Source organism: Chiloscyllium plagiosum, unplaced genomic scaffold (genome assembly GCF_037043375.1).
Source record: "Chiloscyllium plagiosum isolate Xiang-an unplaced genomic scaffold, Cpla_swu_hap1 HiC_scaffold_26, whole genome shotgun sequence".
Lineage (NCBI taxonomy): Eukaryota > Metazoa > Chordata > Chondrichthyes > Orectolobiformes > Hemiscylliidae > Chiloscyllium > Chiloscyllium plagiosum.
This window is the reverse complement of record NW_028270164.1, coordinates 19,728,488-19,747,035: the sequence shown is the minus strand read 5'-3', so window position 1 is coordinate 19,747,035 and position 18,548 is coordinate 19,728,488. Positions and strand designations below refer to the sequence as shown.

Below are 18,548 nucleotides of genomic sequence, written 5' to 3'. Positions count from 1 at the left end.
TCACATGTACCGAGGCACAGTGAAAAGCTTCGTCATGCGAGCAATATGACAAAAACCAAAACACTGGTACAGGTGAATGCTAAGAGTTTGAGTCCATTCAGTACTCTAAAAACAGTAGGGTAGAAACTGTTTCGAACTGGCTGGTGCGTGTTCAGGCTTCTGTACCTTCTCCCCGATGGTAGAGGTTGTAGAAAAGCATTGCTGGGGTGGGATGGGTCTTTGAGAATGCTGGCGGCCTTTCCTTGACAGCGGGCCTGGTAGATGGATTCTTTGGATGGGAGGTTGGCCTTTGTGATTGTCCGGGCCGAGTTCACCACTGTGTAACTGTCTCCGATCTTGAATGGTACAGTTGCCATACCTGGTAGTGATACATCCAGACAGAATGCTCTCGATGATGCACCTATAGAAGTTGACAAAGGTATTTGCTGTCATGCCAAGTTTTCTCAGCTGCCTGAGGAAGAAAAGATGTTGTTGGGCCTTTTGTACTTAGTGTGTCCACATGAAAGCTTATTGTTGATGACCACTCCCAGGAGCTTGACACTCTCCACTCGTTCCACCTCTGTGCTGTTGTAGGGGAGCATGAGTAACATGAAAGTCAATAATGATTTCCTTGGTTTTGCTGGCATTGAGAGCTAGGTTGTTTTCAGAGCACCATTTTTCCAGGTCTTCCACCTCCCATTTGTAGTCTGTTTCGTCGCCATCTGAGATTTGACCGACTATGGTGGTATCATCAGTGAACTTGTAAATGGCATAGTCTGGTATTTGGTGTCGCAGTCGTGGGTATACAATGAGTACAGTTGGGAGCTGAGTACGCACCCCTGGGGGGCTCCAGTGTTGAGTGTTAGTGAGGATGAAATATTGTCCCAATCTTCACTGATTGTGGCTGGTCGGTCAGGAAACTGAGGATGCTGTTGCAGAGAGTGGGGCTTAGTCTGAGATCACTAAATTTAGTAATCAATCTCGAAGGGATAATAGTATTGAAGGCTAAACTGTAGTCAATGAGTAGGATTCTTAGGTAGGTGTTCTTGGTGTCAAGATGTTCTAGGGAGGAGTGAAGGGCAAGTGATATGGCATTTGACGTGGATCTGTTGGTCCGATAGGCAAATTGGAGTGGGTCAAGAGTAGTGGGAGGCTGGAGTTGATTAATGCCATGACCAGCCTTTCAAAGCACTTCATGACCACCGAAGTTAGGGGCACTGGGTGGTAGTCATTGCGACATGCTGCATGAGCCTCCTTAGGCACAAGGATGATGTTGGTCCTCTTGAAACAGACAGAGACAGTGGCCTGCTGCAGGGAGAAGTTGAAGATGTCCGAGATGGCCTCTACAAGTTTATCTGTGCATGCTCGAGTGCATGGCCTGGTACTCTGTCCGGTCCATTGCTTTCCTTGGATTCACACGAAGGAAAACTGATCTGACCTCTGATGCAGTGACTGTTGGGATAGCAACAGCGAACAAGTTACCTCGAAGGTGACTTAAAAGTAGTTCTGGGATTTACATATTAATGAAGTGAAACCTGCAACCCATTCTAAAAGATGGAAGACTTAACAGCAATCTAGGTTTGTTCAATATATCACTGTATGACACTAATCTTTTGCTATAAATTCTGTGTCTTATGATCGTATACTTCACAACCATCTGTTGACGGAGCAATGCTCTCAAAGTTAATGCTTCCAAATAAACCTGTTGGACTATAACCTGGTGTGTGTGATTTTTAACTTTGTCCACCCCCAGTCCAACACCTGCTGCTCCACATCATGGCATCCACCAGGTTGCAGACAGACCTCAGTTTTCTAACTTACGATCAGTACGCTTAACGACAAATTAAGTACTCGCTGTAGAACTCAGCCTTGCTGTAGAAGTGTTTTTTAGACAACCACTTGTAACAGGAGCTGTGAAAAGGTCCCACCCTAAAGAGTTTGGTTCTTAATTTTTCCTTGATTGTGCAGCAATGACTTTAATTAATCTCTGATTTGGGAATGGTAGTTAATAGCAATTTAATATGAATATGTATATAGCAAATGCAAGTAATTTGGAAGCATTTTACAGTAGCGGTTGCATTTATTCAAATAGAAATTTGAAAAAAACCAAAGTACTTCCAACATGTAAAATACTATAGAAATTGGAAATTAGAAATAAATACATAAAATGCAAAATAACTCAGCAATCTGACAGCACCTGTGGGGACAGAAAACAGTTAACATTTTGGCTCGGTTACCTTTTTCATCAGCACTCAAAGGTGGAAAATAGTTTTGAGCAAGGAAAAGTGAAGTGGTGAGAAAATGAACCACAGTGAAATTGCATTCTAAATGTGAGAGATTAAATGACTGTATTTGTTCTTTTTCACACTTACATTGTTTACATTTCTAACTTTTCCCTGTTCCATGTAAGGTCATCCATTATATTTTGAGAGCTTCACATCCAATCATGAGTAATTTAACTTCTAAGTTCCTAGAAAACATGCAATCTCTTCTTTTAGGCAGATTGACTAGGGACCGAAACTTGTGTATTTTTATTTTCAAAATGGCATTTACTTCCAGTTTTACAGGAAAATGTGCTATTCTGTCCTTTGATATTTGAGTGGATTGAAGATTATCTTTTCCCCTTGGTGTTCTATATGCATGCTATTTAAATTTTTAAAATGCTAGTTTTTTTTACAATTGATATATTATCAGATTTGTAACCAACTCGTCATTTCTTAGATACCGAAAAATTCCGGGAGATAAGTGTTATGGAGGGGTGCAAGTAAATCGTTTGGTGAAAGACATGAGTAAAAAATGTGTCAGTAACTTGCTGGCACCTGCAGAACTGGTACGTTTCTGAATAGCTGTTAAGCTATGAAACAACTATAGTGTGAATTCTTGGTCAAAGTGTGCATAAGAACAATTGGTTTATTTTGTACAAACATCACCAAAAGTATATGCAAAACTGCAGGTCTGATCTTGTCAATGTGAAATTACATTAATTAGGAAACTGCAGGTTTTTTTTAGTTCATGGGATGCAGACATTACTGGTAAGACTATCATTTTAATGTCCATTGGTTGGCTGCTTTCCAGGATGGTACTGCAGTATAAGATATGACAATAAGAGGGACAGCTTAAAATAGTCAAGCAAAATCTGGCGATGAGAAACTAAGCCAGTCAGCATGTGCACAGTTACAGCTTAAAATTTGTCTGGGAGAGTGTTGGGTTAATTAAAGGTGAGATTTAATGGAATGAGAAAGTTCAAAGCCCAAATGAGATGACTGCACATTGAAATTTGTCCTGAAATACTATGTTGTGCAATGATAATATTTCTCTGTTAACATTGCTTATCTCATGAGACTGTTTTCAAGTCCTTGCTTTGTCACTTATTGTACTTTTCTCAAAATTTTTAAGTTCAGATTGTATTTAGAATTTAAAATGCTTCATTTGTTTCAGTCTGATTCCCGCAGAACCAGCTCTGTGCCAATTATTGCCACTGTCATAGTATTATTACTGATGCTGTTAATCCTTGGAGTGATCTTCATCAAGAAATATGTGTGTGGTGGAAGGTAAGTGATTTAGTCTTGAGGAATGTAGATATTACGAGCAAACAAAACTACAAATACTGGCGAAACTCAGCATGTCTGGCAGTGTTTGCAGAGAGAAAGCTGTTAACATTTCAAGTCCAGTGACCCTTTGTCAGATGGCTCTAGTCCAGTTGATAGCCAATTTTTACATAGAGAATGTATTTTTAATTAAAAATACTGACACAACAGGTGTAATTTAGTTTTGATGTGCAGTTTCCCCACTCTATATGGCCCTTGTGCAGTAGCCATGTCCCTACCTGTGAGTCAGGAGACCCAGGTTCAAGTCCCACCTGCTCAAGTGGTGAGTAATAACACCTCTGAACAGGATGATTAGGAAATATCCTCACTTTATGCTACTGGCACAAGCCACACCTGCTGAACATGCACAAGAAATTCAGAATGTAATGCATATGACCGTGTCTGCAAAGTTAGAAAATTACCTTATATGTATTTATGGCAAGTTATCCCAAACTCTGAAGGACTTTCTATTGGTGTACATATTGCAATAACTACCAACACAATGGTTAGTGGTGTTTTGAGTTTTCGTATTTGATATTGCAATGTGATTTTATTTGATTGGTACTAAGCATCATTAGTGGCAGTCTCCAAGGAAACTGATGTGCAAATTACCTAGAACAATTCAGTGTCTTGGGACCAGCATGGTTGTTTCTTCCTCTTGCCTGAGAAATTGAAGGGAAGAGACCATTTTAGTTTCAAAGTGGCAATGTCATTTACATTTCTTGTAATACAAACATTTAAATGGAGCACTTATACAAAGCTTGAAAAAAATGTCCTCAAGTACTAATGCTAACAACATATTCCAGATAACCTAGCCATGGGACCTTACAAGATTCTTAAAATGCAACAGCTGCTGTTTATTTGCATATCTCTCAAGCTACAAATGCTGGCACATTTAAGTGGCCGATAAGTGTTCAGTTAGAACAGTAAGGTTACAACATGAAAGTAGTGGGGGTATTCAAATTCAGGACTGAGGGGAAATAAATATAAATGCAAATCAATTGAGCTACAACTCCAGCTTGATCTCTGTAGTCATCTTGAGATTATATAGGGCTGATTTCATGGAACTTACTTAAATTGACTGGCAAATCATTAAATAACTAATGTAGCCTTTCTATTTACTGGACTGAAATTATTGACATCTTTCTGTACACGCTTTGAGTTTGGTAGTTTAGTAAATATTAAACTAAATCTGCAGTAGGTGAGAGTTAGAAGCGCACACGAGGTGGGCTCTGCTCAGCCTTGTCTTGACTAATTTCCCACGTGTTATAAAGAATATCAGCACAAATACTGTATTTTGAATTAAGGACATACAATCTGAACATGCAGATTGAAAGAGCAAATGAGCAGGGGGGTCTGTACATTGTTTCGCTCTTACCCAAATGCTGCTAAAACATGTAATTCAGAATTTTTTCATTTTTACCATTCTCAATGTAAAATGATTTATTTAGGCTGGAGCAGGTTTATGTGAAACTGTCAAACCTTGCATAAAAAGAGCGTGTGTTTGTTAAACCTGCCAGCTGTAATCTCTTAAAATTGTTTTTAAACAATCCTTTTAGATTCTTGGTACATCGGTACTCAGTGCTACAACAGCATGCAGAATGTACTACAGCAGATGAACTGGACACTGCTGCAGTCACTAATAAACCAGAATACCATGATGACTCTGATGAGGTATATGTTGTACACTCTTTTCCTTCTAAATACCGTAGAAAAGTTAATAATTTGTCTTTGCATGCACTTGGTTCAATTGATAGCACTCTTGTTTCTGAGTTAAAGGTCATGACTGGATAAACCCCTTAAGAATTTGAGTATCTGAACTATACTGGTACTTCATTGTAGCTTTGTCGGGTGTCTGTTGAACGAGGGCTATACCTAAGCTGTTCAAGTGGATGTTTAGACAGCTTAAGGAACTATTTGGAAAGCAGGGCACTGTATCAAAGTTTGCGCCAATTTTTAAATGGCAGCAATGTATTCAAGTTGCCTTCTGTTTGCCTGCAAAAGGCTGACTGTAAGAGAAATTCATTTGTAAAGTGCTATTGGGCATCCTAAGGCCCTCAGAAGAGTTTTAGAAAATCCAATCTATTATATAGAAATAATCTGTCGCACCTACTTAAAAGAAAAAAGATCTACGTGCACTTAATGTCTGCAAAACCTTGAATCCTTTTACCAGTTTTGTGTATTTGTTTTTCTGATGATGTGTGTCTATTATAAATTCTTTTGTCCATACTATTATATCCCATGATCTGGTTACTTGCTGGTCTGAAACAATAGATTAGAATTGAAATTTAATTTCAAGTATACTCTTACTTTAAAAATACAGTAAAAAGTTTTATAGTTTGGCCTAGTATGGCACCTATAGTAATCAAAGATGATTTTTAAGAGTTAAATTAAGACCAGGTTCATCACAGTTCAGATAATGGGAAGGGAATAATAGAAAATCCTGAAGATGTAGATGGGACAAGAACACCACACTGGGCTGCTGGAATACTGGACCAGAAGCCTGTGCTGAAGAAGACAGCCATGCTGGCCCAAGACCACCTATGGGTCAGCTGGAATACCTGGGAGACTAAGACTAAGGAGATTTCCACACAGGACAAGACCTCAATACTGGGATGAGACCATCATGCCGGGCCGAAATATGAATTGTTTCTTTTTGACTGTACAATTTTTGATTTGATTTAATTTAATTTTCAGAAATATGTTTCACAATATTTCTGCATTTTGATGCTAAATTGACAAAATGAGTCAAATGTGCTACTGAGAACTAACAACCTGTTCCATACACTGAAACATCCAATAATTATTGATTTTTATAATTGACATCTCACTTCAGGTAGTGTGTTATGAAAATGCTTTTTGTTTGAGGAACCATACCTGAAGCATAGTGGACAGTATTTTATTTGAACAATCAGCAGTGATTCCATTTTTGTTAAATTTAAAAAAGAGGAGTGGTGTCTCTTCTAACTGTTCAAATAAACTATTTTTATTGACCCAGCTCTCTCAGTTTTAAGAAAAGAGCTAGTTCAATAAAAGATCTTTATTTTTGAAAGACGTTTGTTGGACTCCCGTGGCTTTAAGCTGATGCTTGGGCTTGTTTACTGGAAATCACTTGCCTAGGTTTATGGCTGTCAGGAGTTTTGTTTTGATATTCCATAAAGTTCAGTTGGGCTACTGCCCCCTGAGGCGGAGAAGCCAGCCAGACGGTAGCTTTTCTGTGAAAACCATTTTGGAGAGTTTGTTGTGAGAACTGAGTTTTTGTCACTTCCTGAAGGAACTGCATCTGCAGGTGTTCCAGTGACAACTACCTGTATTCAGTGACACTTGTCTGTGATAGATCATCAGTTGAAACCTATCTTGAACATTTGACATATGTAAAATATATTATTGGCTGTATTGTTAACTGGGTCATGCATTTTAAATTTGTAACCAGCGGAGTGGTGGGACGAGAGTGACATTGCACTCTAGCTTCAGTTGTAACAAAACAGTTAGCATTTTTGCATAGGGCTACAAATTGTAGCATATAAAGATTTGTCATCAGTCACCACTTTTTAACCCAGTATATTCTATTCCTGTCAGAATAGTTCTAATTAAAGCTTTATTAACCTATTTTTCTCTGATATAATTTATTTACTATAATTTTTTGAATGAATTTATAGTGTCCCAAAATGAAATTTGGATGGAATTTTGTAAATGGACAATAAAATGCAAGCTGCAGGAGGGTGCATTCTGTTCTAACTTTTTGGTTTCTGTTGAGGAATCAAATTTATAATCGGGGTCCAGAAATGTAACCTATTTTGTCTATTAAGTCCAAAGTTAGGAGTGGAGTAATAAACTTACAAATGTTTACATAAAGTGAGCTTTGTTTCTGTATGTAACTATATATGGTTTGTGGTCGAGAATTTTGAATGGGTTTCAACATTTCATAGTATGAAATTACTAGTGCGTCTGTAGCAGAATGCAATCTATTAATGGTTGTCATCTGATTATGAAATAATTACTTCACATTTTGGACATTTCCTTCATGAGTAAGGATGAAGTTTATTTGTTGATGTAAGGTTCTGTAGAATACATATGAAATATTAGTTATATTAATTTTTGTGAAGGTGATATCTTATACACCTGAAATCAGAATGCACTCTTTTTCAGTGTTGCTTCCTGAAATCAAAGTTAATTAGATTTAGTGATTTGAAATTGTTCATATGTGCCCTTCCCCTATTGTATGGAAATGATATGTAAAATTCAACTTCCCAGAATCAATATTTTGCATTGAAACCCAAATTTTCTTTTTGTCTCAGGATCTTCTGGAATAGACGTTGTTTGTTATTTTTGAAGAATATTTTGGAGATACAAGATGCTGTTCTTGCCAAATAAACAGCACTATAGTATTTCGAGATGCTGTTGCCTCCATCTGATTTGCTGTCAAGTACCTGCACTCTGATTTTACAGCATCATGCAAAGGCATTATGACATTTTTACAAATATGATACATCTAGAGCTACAATCACAACTTTCTCACAAGTGAGACTGCTCCTCGCATATTGGAATTGTTTTCGAAGACTTGATATATGGAGGAGGGGTAAACTAGAGGACAATGAATTGTTAACAATCAGATGTGTGTTTAAAATTGGGAAAATAGTGGTTTTGGAGGAGGACTAACCTAATTTGCAGAACTACATTTTTAAAATCTGCTCCTGGACGCATCACTCCAAGCTTTCATGGATTTTTTTGTACGATTTTACATTCTTCAACTTTCTGTATTACCTAGCATCTCTTTTATTTCTCACCAAGACTGACTTGTGTCAAACTTAAATGTAAGCAGTAAATTCTTAAAGTCATGCAAATATTGCATATTTTTTAAAAAAAAGCCACTAAAAACAAAATCCCTGATAATGTGCGTCAATAAAATCTGGTTGTCAATTTATAGAAGCTGACATTTATTGTAACGCTTTTTCCAAAAGGTCTTTCATATTATGTGACTTCTTTAATGGCTTCCAGAATAATTTCCCTTGTGTAACAATTTTAGTATCAGACTCCTGAATTAGGAAAGTTAAGTCTTTTCAGTGTTGTCCTACCAAGAACTCTCATTTATACATCTCTATGTACTTGATATATATGAAAGCTATTAGAGATACACTGATGAAACCCTCCAGTATTTTATTAAATAAGAGATTTACTGTTTCTTAGAAGTTAATTTAATGATTGAAAGTTTTATGCCTCACCGCAAGTATAAATGAGGGTTTTTCACATTTAGAATATCAGTATCTTGATTGATTATCAAGTAATTTAATTTTATTAAATTAAAAATTAATGCTTGTGCACTGACTTGTTGCACTTCTGCTTTCATTGCTGGTGTGAAAGAACAGTAGGTGTATAAACTAAATACAATGCATGGATTATAGAAGTAACTTAAAATTACAACAGGTATGTACCCAGATATGTTTAATGCGTAATTTGTTCCATCTAATATTCTACCTTTCTTCTATATGGTAATCTGGGAAATAATTTGAAACCATCGCATCATGTACTTCTAAAGTATTTTTTTAATAGAAAAGTTATCTGCTTTCAGAAATAGCAAGTTTACTGTCGTATAAACTGAATTCAGGTGGTGAATACCTATTTCACTGTTATGAGTAGGTTGTTAATTTATTTGCTTTGAATTCTTTGTTCATTTTATATTTAGTCTTTAGAATTGGAAAGCATTATAACATGTTTATATGCAATATATTTTCTTTGCATAAAAGTGCGTTGTGCTACTCCTTTCTATCTTAGTTGAGAAAAGTGATGTGATGTAGGACTTTGGACTTTTTGTAGTTTCAGAAATTGGTTTCTGTGGTTTCAGAAATTGTTGACTTACCTGTCAGCACATGTTCCAAATTATATCATCATCTGTCTATATGTGACTTAAAGGATTCAGTGAGATATTCCATTCATAAGACTTAGCACTTTTTAGAAGCATTGTATGTTCTCAGATCATGATTCTTAAAAATACTGTGGAGTTCACAATTAGTTCATTACAGTTCAATATTCAAGTGGGTATGCACACATTGAGGGTTGTATAAACTTGATATCTTTACATATATTTTGGTAAGATATTTAAATTTCCACTTGATCTGTTGTGGTTTACTTAAATAATTTTGATTTTTATTTCATCTTGTTTATGGTTCTGAAAAGCCTAAAATGGCTAATTCTATGATTAGCTGTGTTTGAAGAATTTCCAATATGATAAAACATACACATTTTCAAATTGTTTTCTAATCAATCTGAGTAACCACCATAAACCAGAAATAAATGATTATACTTTATATTTCAAGAAATCTTGATCAAGCTGCATTCTACAATCTGTATGATGAGTTTGATTTGATATTTGCAGTTGCACATATAGTCAAGTTAAACAATTGAAGTTTTAGCTAATAAATTGGCTATTCAACTCCATGTCTACAATGGGTTTTTGTTAAGTATCCAAAATGAATCCCACTGCTATATTTCACAGCCTTGTATCTTATTTCAATATTTATCCAATTTTCTGTTAAGTGCTCAGATTTTAATGAATTTATAGCCACAACATAACACTAATAGGGAGATGCAACAGAAGTTTGTGTTGCTGAATCTTTGGATAGCACAGATCTAATACTGATCTGTGAAACAACTGGGTGGGTTTGTTATGACAAGCTGCATCTCAGTAGCATTCTTTCATATAAATACTTGTAAAGCTGCTTGCTTTATACTTGATTTCCTTCCTATTTGGGAAACTTTTTACTGCTTTAGAAACCACTATCTTTCTTATGATTTTCATTGCATATATCTATAAAGCTGTGACAGTATAGAAATATCTTGCATATTTTTGAGTGGGAATAATTTTTAAACCTGAACCATATGTTCTGAAGATCTGTGGTGGCCAGTCATCTCTAGAAGTATAAAGTGAGGTGGTGATAGATTGTCATTAGCTAAGATGAACACACTCTTGCACTCATTCTACTCTTAATACAGCTAATACCACCCTTCAGTCTTGCACTTGTTGCTAAACTCATTGCTGTTTTCACTGTTTTTCTATTTTGGTTGTGTTGAAAACGCAGATGAACATACATTCTCTGTCATCACTTAAGAACATTAGGAGCAATGTGATAAAGACCAGATAATCTGTTTTTATAATGTTCACATGAGTGATAGCTATTGGCCAGGACACTGAGAATAACTTGCCTACAGGAGTTATCCAACATATTCCTTTGAATTTTTAAAGATGTTAGTCAATAAAATAAATGATGTGATTGAACGAAATTGATTGTTTTGTCCCCTTTCAAATCAGTCCATGCATATTTTGAATTAAACTGGTTGTTTGTTGATTACATTTCAAATTTCTGTAATGCTAATGGAAAAGGTTTGTGGAAAGCAACATTATATTTCAACAATTGATTATTAATTGTAATATATAGTTTTAATACATCAGTGTGAACTGTACTTCAAATATAGTATTATGATTTGATTTTTGTCAATTTTAATAAGACCTAATTAGGAGGTTTTCAAAAGCTAATAGAAAGCAATATTAAGAACATTGTTGAATTATTGCTTTACTATATGAATGCTTGTGTATTTTCAGTGATTTAAAGCTAAAGCATTTTGTTTTCTAATTTGTGAATAAACTCACCTGGATCTTAGCTACTTAAAGTATTCATTTTTCTTGCATATCAATTCAGAATGACTTTGACCAAGATTGTTATTTTCATGAATACTTAAGTTTGTGTACTTTTGGAAGATCTTTGTTTTGAAACTTAAAATTGGCACCCTAATGTTAATCTTAATATTTTTGTAACACAAATGTCTAAATAATATTTGTAGAATTGCTGTTATGGAAGGAAAATATATCACATTTTTAAAAATCACACAAAAGTAATTTATGAACAATTTAGCTGCAAGCGTTTGGAATGTTTTAGCTTTATCTGATCTGATCTTTCCCCTGCATTTGAAATATTTGATAATGTTCTAATTGAACTTGAGATGTAAAGTCCAAATCAAAGGAATATATGCCGAACAACTGTTTCCATATCTTGGATTTATAATTGGTTTTTAAGCTTCCCCTTTGTTTGCTTCCAGCAGCGACTCTCTCTTGCATTGTGGTGGTTGACCAAGCCTTGTCAACTTCAGTAATTTGCACCAAAATAGCCTAATGAATAGATACATTAATATAACAAGTCAACAGATGATAGCGATTTCCATTTATAGACCAGCAGAATTATTACTGTCTTTTTGATTTTTAAAAGGTACGACAGATGAAGTTGATTTAAATTTTGAGTGCAATAGTCAACTGTAATAATTCAGTCAAGATGAAATGTTTAAAAAGTGGTAGGATAATTTCATGACCTGGCTTCTTAAAATGTTGATTGAAAACAAATTTTCTTGACAGCTGGTGCAGAAGCTAGTGTTTCTCCCTCTTGGTTACTATGCTGCAAGCTACCCCGAATCCTTCAACACTTTTTTTTCTCGTCACTCCTGTAACATTTTTTTTTGTTTTCTGTTACACTGCTAGGTTTTCAGCTACAATATACTGTATTTGGTGCTACTGTTAAATGGAGTATAGATTAATGAGCCAGGAGTTCATCTTATTGCTTGTGTAAAATGTTTACTGGCCCTCTTAGATTACCTAAGTGAATTAAAACTTTTTGCTTTCCAGAAGTTTCTCTGATATTTGGGGTCTAGGGAGAGGGTGTTGCCATGCTGATATTAAAGCTAGATCAGAAAATAAGTGAGGAGGATCTAAGATAGCGGTGATCTGAGAAGATTGCACTGCAGAGCTTCGCATTGCAGCAGGAGCAGGGATGGTCCTTTAACCCACCCAACCCAGGTCATCGGGAATTCTTGGGACTCCGGAAAGATAACTTACCTTTTATTTTCAGCCCTTCAGAGATGACAAAAAAAGGACAAGGAGCATCCGAGGCCGGGTCTGCACTTCAGCCTGCAGCAGCCTCGGAGCCGATTACTCTTCAGGATCTAGTGAACCAGCTCTCGAAGACTCGTGAGATGCTGGGGAAGCAAATTGAAGAAAAGCTGGCTCCAATCTCTCTCATGCTGCAGAAGCATGAGCAGCAGCTAGGAGACCTGGAGAAGAGGACGGATGAGGTGGAGCACAGGGTCATAGTGGTGGAAGTTGATGCCAGTTCATCCAAGGATGGGATCCAAGCCCTGAAGACTCAGGCCTGTAATTTGCGTGACCACGTAAATGATCTTAAAAACAGGGGCAGGAGAAAAAACGTTCGGATCATCGGTCTGCCTGAGGCTAAAGAAGCTGAACGGCCTGAGGAATTTGTTGAGGATTGGCTTCCAATATTCCTTGTCTTGGAGGCTGGCATGAGAGGATTGAAGATAGAGAGGGCTCATCGTGTCGCAAAGCGGAAACTGGGTCTGGGTCAACGTCCTCGTCCTCTCCTGGTGCGATTCCATCATTACCAGGATAAAGAGAGAGTCATGGAGGCTTCCAGAGTCCAGGGGAAGGATCCGAAGGCCCTAATTTAAGAGGGCTCTAAGATCATATTTTTTCAGGACTTTTCAGTGGCGGTGATCCAGAAACGAAAATCTTACGACGGTGTCAAGCGGAGACTGAGGGAACTTGGGATTCAGTACTCCCTGAGATATCCGGCAGTGTTTCGGATCACCTTAGATGGATCCATGCATCTCTTTGACACATCAGAGAAGGCAAGAAACTTTGTGGACAAGCTAACCTAATTTGAATAATTGTAGTATGTGTAGATAGTGTTGTTTGGATATGTGTTTATCACTTTGTAAAAGAAATGGTTGGAAATCCGGTTGGAGCTTTATTTTCCATTTTTTTTCCTCTATTGTTAATAATTTGGTTTAAACAATGTCTGGCGGTGATTAAGATGTACATTTTCAGTTGCTAAGTTAGGATATACCAAGGGATGGGTGGGGTATTTATTTCCCCCTTTTTTATATATAAAATAATTTTTTTTATTCCTATCAATATTCTATGGGGTTTTTATTCTTTTCAGCTTGTGTTTGTGGTGCGGCTCTAGCTGGGAGAAGTGAAGGTGGTTGGGATAGTTAGATGCCTACTTATGGGCAGCTTGGGATAAGTAGTTGCCCCCTCCGGGCAGGGGGTGAGTTCCCCTACTCAGTGCTGTTGGTGCTTTATATGTTGGTCTGTTTTTTGGTTGTTTTTTATTTTTAATAATTTTGTAGGTTTGTTAAATGTGATGGTTTTAGTTTATGTAGTTTTTATATTTGGTGGATCATGTGACACTAAGGCTCGGCAGTTTGTGGTTCGGGTTCCTCCTCTTTGGAATTTAAATGTAATTGCAGAAAATTATGGCCAATGATTTGATTAAATGGTGTACCTGGAATATCGAGGGAAGTCACTCACCAATTAAGAGGAAGAAGGTACTCTTGAGTCTTAGAAAGGAGAAGGTGGATATTGCTTTGTTACAGGAGACACATTTGGATGACAAGGAGTAACTGAAATTACAGCAGAATGGCTTTGACCGAGTTTAGTTTCCATCATTTAATACAAGAAGTAGGGGAGTGGCCATATTGGTTAGGAAAAATCTCCCATTTAAATTGTTGGAATATGTTAAAGACACATCTGGGAGGTCTGTAATTCTTAAAGCCTTGATAAATGGGGAAGAATACGGTGTTTTAAATATTTGTGGTCCCCCAGCTCATTCCCTTAAAGTTTTGGTAGATGCTTTTTCTAAATTGATAAGTCTTGAGTCCCAGCATATCATTATAGGGGAAGATTTTAACTGTCTCATGGATCCCACAGTAGACAGTTTGCCCAAAGGTCCCTTGATACCCTCTGTACAAACTAAACAGTTAGTGGGTTTGTGTGGGGAATTACGGTTGATGGACGTCTGGAGGCGTATCCACCCTACAGGTAGGGATTTCACGTTTTTCTCCAATCTGCACAGATGTCACATGAGGATTGATTTTTTTTCTGACCCCTGTGGTAACCCTGGATTTGGTGGCATCTTGTACGATTACCTTATGGTTAAGACTAAGGACGTTACAGTGGGTTCAAGGTACTGGCGAATGAATCCCTTTATCCTCATGGATAGTAAGTTTGTGGAGTATTTCTCTAGGGAAGTTTGGGCGTTCCTAGACATCAGCATAGGCTCAGTTGATAGCTCATCCGTTCTCTGGGAAACTGCCAAAGCCTATGCTGGGGGTTAGTTATTTCATATTCCATCAGTAGGAAGCGGCAGAAGGGTGAGCAGCAACGTCTCCTTGAAGCATGGTTGAAGGCAGCTGAGAAGGCCTATTTTGACACACCCTCGTTGGTCGAACTACAAAGGATTATGGCACTGAGGTCTGCACTAAATTCCGTGCTCACGCAGATGGCAAAGAAGGAGCTGGCTTTTGCAAAGCAAAGGTTATATGAGCATGGTGACAAGCCAGGCAAATACTTAGCATACCTTGGAGTGTCCCACAAACCATTACGGTGATTAGGGAGGGGTCTGGGAACCTAACGTGATTCTAAAAAGATTAATGTGGCTTTCCAGAGATTTTACTCTAAGTTATACCAATCTGAGGATTGTGAGAAGGGGCAGGCCAAAATGGAATCCTTTTTTTAGAGATCTGAAGCTCCTGGGTGTGACTCCTAACCAACAATCCTTTCTCAATACCTCTTTATCAGAGCCAGAAGTGCAGGAAGCGGTGGGGCAGTTTCAGAGTGGAAAGGTGCCCGGTCCTGACGGACTTCCCAGTGAATTCTGTAAGAAATTTATAAGTGTACTGTCAGGCCCGATGCTGAATATGTTTAATGACTCATACGGTCATGATTGTCTCCCACCATCTCTGAGAGAGGCCAATATTTCATTTATCCTTAAAAACAGGGAAGGACACGGAAGACTGTGCTTCATAAAGGCCCATCTTGCTCTTAAATGTGGACTTTAAAATCCTCTCTAAGGCTCTTGCGTTAAGGCTGGAGACTGTGTTACCCTCTATTACTAAAGAGGATAGGACGGGCTTTATAAAGGGTCGTAGATCCTCCAATAATGTTAGGAGGCTGCTTAACGTAATTCAAGCATGCCAACAGCAGTCAATACAGGGATTGGTGATTTCTTTAGATGCAGGGAAGGCATTTGACCGGGTTGAGTGGCCGTACGTTTTCTATGCTCTAGAGCGGTTTGGTTTAGGCGAAGTCTCTGTAAGATGGGTAAAGGTTCTCTATGGTGTACCTCTCGTGGCAATCATCACCAATGGGGTACGATCAAGCAATTGTAATATTTTTAGGGGCAGCCCGCAGGGCTGTCCCCTTTCACCATTACTTTTTACGTTGGTGATTGAACTACTGATAGGAGGCCATTCGTGGGGATCTAATATATCAGCTCCAGAAGTGGAGTCAAAATTACATAAGATCTCGCTGTATGCAGACGATATCCTAATTTTGTTGACAAATCCAGCAGTTTCAGTGCCTCACCTGATGCAATGCATTCACGCGTTTGGCGCTTTTTCAGGGTATAAAATTAATTTTGCTAAATCAGAGGCGATGCCTATGGGTGGTCTTATGAAGGAGTTAGCTCTTGAGGGCGACTATAGATTCTTTAGGTGGTCACGGGGGGGGGTTTTGTGTATTTGGGCATATTCACCAATTCCAGTTCTTGATTGGCTGTTTAAAGCCAATTTTATTCAATTATTTGGAAAAATTAAACAAGATCTTCAAAGATGGGAGGCACTTCCAGTCTCATGGTTGGATCAGATAGTGCTTATTATGATGGATATTCTCCCATGTTTGCTATACCCTATACATATGCTCCCCCTAATTTTCAATAAACAAACACTCAAAAGACCGAATGGCTGGTTCAGCTTCTTTATTTGGCATTGTAAGCGGCCCCTCATTAAATTAGCCAAACTGCAGTTGCCTCACAGATTGGGGGAGAGTAGACCTTCCAGACATTAAAAATGACCAATTAAGCTCACTTTTGTCCTACGTGAGTGATTGGGTTTGTGGGGATCCTCCCAGGCAAGGTGCACCCTTATCAGTTTGCTGTTTTTTGAGGACAGTTAGGGAATATTGCCATAACCCAATAGTCATCAATACTGTTAAAGCATGGAGGGCAATTTAGCAGAGGGAAGGCAATATTGGCAAAACATCTTTGTTTACACCTTTAGTGGATATGCTGGGTTTTCAACTGGCTATGATCGATTCAGGATTTAAACATTGGGCAGCTAGGGGTGTGTCTTGCATGGGCGATTTATTTGAAGGAGACGTAATGATGTCCTTCAATCAGTTAGTACGGAAGTATGATTTATCTAATAGAGACCTCTTTCGTTTTTTTCAAGTTCGGGATTTTATTCAAAAAAGACCACATTTTTGACTGATCCCTGCAAATCTGACATAGAGAGGGGGGTGCTAAGGGCTAAGAGTTCACTCTTAGTCAGTACTTTATATCATCAATTGGGGGGTGCCACCTCAGATGAGTCTGATCGACTGCAAGATGTGGGAAAGAGAGCTGGGTGCTGAAGTTTCCTCAGAGGCATGGGAGGATATTTGGGAGAATGCAAGGAAGATATCAATTTGCAATAGGACCCATGCTTTACAGTTGAAGATTCTCCACAGGGTCCACTTGGCTCCAGACCGTTTGTCGAAATTTAAACCAGGGGTATCTTCAGCATGTCCGAAGTGCAAGATCTGCACCAGCACTCTTACCCATTGTCTTTGGTCTTGCGATAGGCTTCAAACATATTGGAGTGCTGTGGCAGGCACAATGGAGAAGAGTTTGGGTGTAAGGGTGTTGAAGAACCCTATCTCTCTCCTTTTGGGCCTACCCACTGTATTTCCTGCAGACATAATAAAAACTTTTCAATATTCTCACATTCTGTGCAAGAAAGAATATCTTGTTAGGTTGGACATCCGAAAAAAACCTGTCAGGTTGGCGGAAGATTGTTATGGAGCATATTCCCCTGGATTTTCTCATAAATATGGTACACCACAAAACTGAGAATTTTTACAAGACATGGCAGCCCTTTCTGGAATCCCTGACATAGATTTATCTGCTACACGAACAAGGGCTTTGATATAGCTGTAACAATTGTGTTTCACGAGTCCGATATCCAAGGAGGAGGAACTGTGAATTTGAGTGTTTTGTTTGGCTGGGCTGAGTTATTACTATTTATTTGTTGGTTATTTATTTATTTAGTTAAATAGCTAGTTGAGGTTTTCTTTTAATTTTATATTTTTCTATATATGTTTATACATTTGTACAGGAGGGTGCGTTGGGGAGTTTTTGATTTTTTTTTATTTGGGTTTGTTTTTGTATTGTATTGAATTGCATTATTTTGTACTTGTAATATTAAAAAAAATCTATTTTTTCTCAATAAAATATATTATAAAGAAAATAAAATATGTGAAAGATTCAGATTAGCGTGTAGCATAGTCAACAATAGAGGGAGGAACACAAACCTCCACACCAGCTGTCAAGGGAATTTATTTCCAAACAGCATTTTTTATCTAAGTCCCAGGCCATGCAATTAACCAATTGCTTTTTAAATGTTCTCATTTTGCCTAAATTATTACAGATGGCAATTGTGCTCAAAGTTTAATTCAACTTCATTTGTTTTACTTTTTAAAATCAGAAAGACAGTAATCCTTCAGCCCAAGTTGATTTCCATTTGATCGACTAGCATCTTTTGTTTTACTTGAACATTAAGCTTTTGTTGCAGCTTTCTGAATTTAAAAACAAATAGCATAAGGATATATGTCTTGCAATTTGTGGTTTACATACACATCTCTTAGCAGATGCCAACAAAACAATAAATGCTATTTGTTTTGGAAACTTCCAATGTCTGTGATTTTTAACCCCCAATTGAATTCCTCTGTACCAGTTAGTTGTCTGTGGACACAATGGCTGGCTTGGCTTAATGATCTTGTGTAAACAAAACTCCTATGTTAGCAGTGCTTTGGAATTGCATGTTCCTCTTCTTTCCTGAGCACCCATCAGCCTTGCCATTCTTTCCTTCTGCTTGCTTTTGTTC

General features: G+C 37.7%; 1 protein-coding gene across 1 annotated transcript in view; it reads left to right on the top strand.

The window, feature by feature from the left end:
- Positions 1 to 11,221, top strand: part of LOC122563138 (sortilin-like) — an 80,524-nt gene extending 69,303 nt beyond the window's left edge. Inside the window, exons 17-20 of the mRNA XM_043716597.2 lie at positions 2,701 to 2,809; positions 3,418 to 3,530; positions 5,126 to 5,240; positions 7,865 to 11,221. Of these exons, the coding sequence (XP_043572532.2) occupies positions 2,701 to 2,809; positions 3,418 to 3,530; positions 5,126 to 5,240; positions 7,865 to 7,879 (352 nt within the window). The 3' untranslated portion in view covers positions 7,880 to 11,221. The remainder of the gene's footprint in view (positions 1 to 2,700; positions 2,810 to 3,417; positions 3,531 to 5,125; positions 5,241 to 7,864) is intronic.
- Positions 11,222 to 18,548: the final 7,327 nt, after the last annotated feature.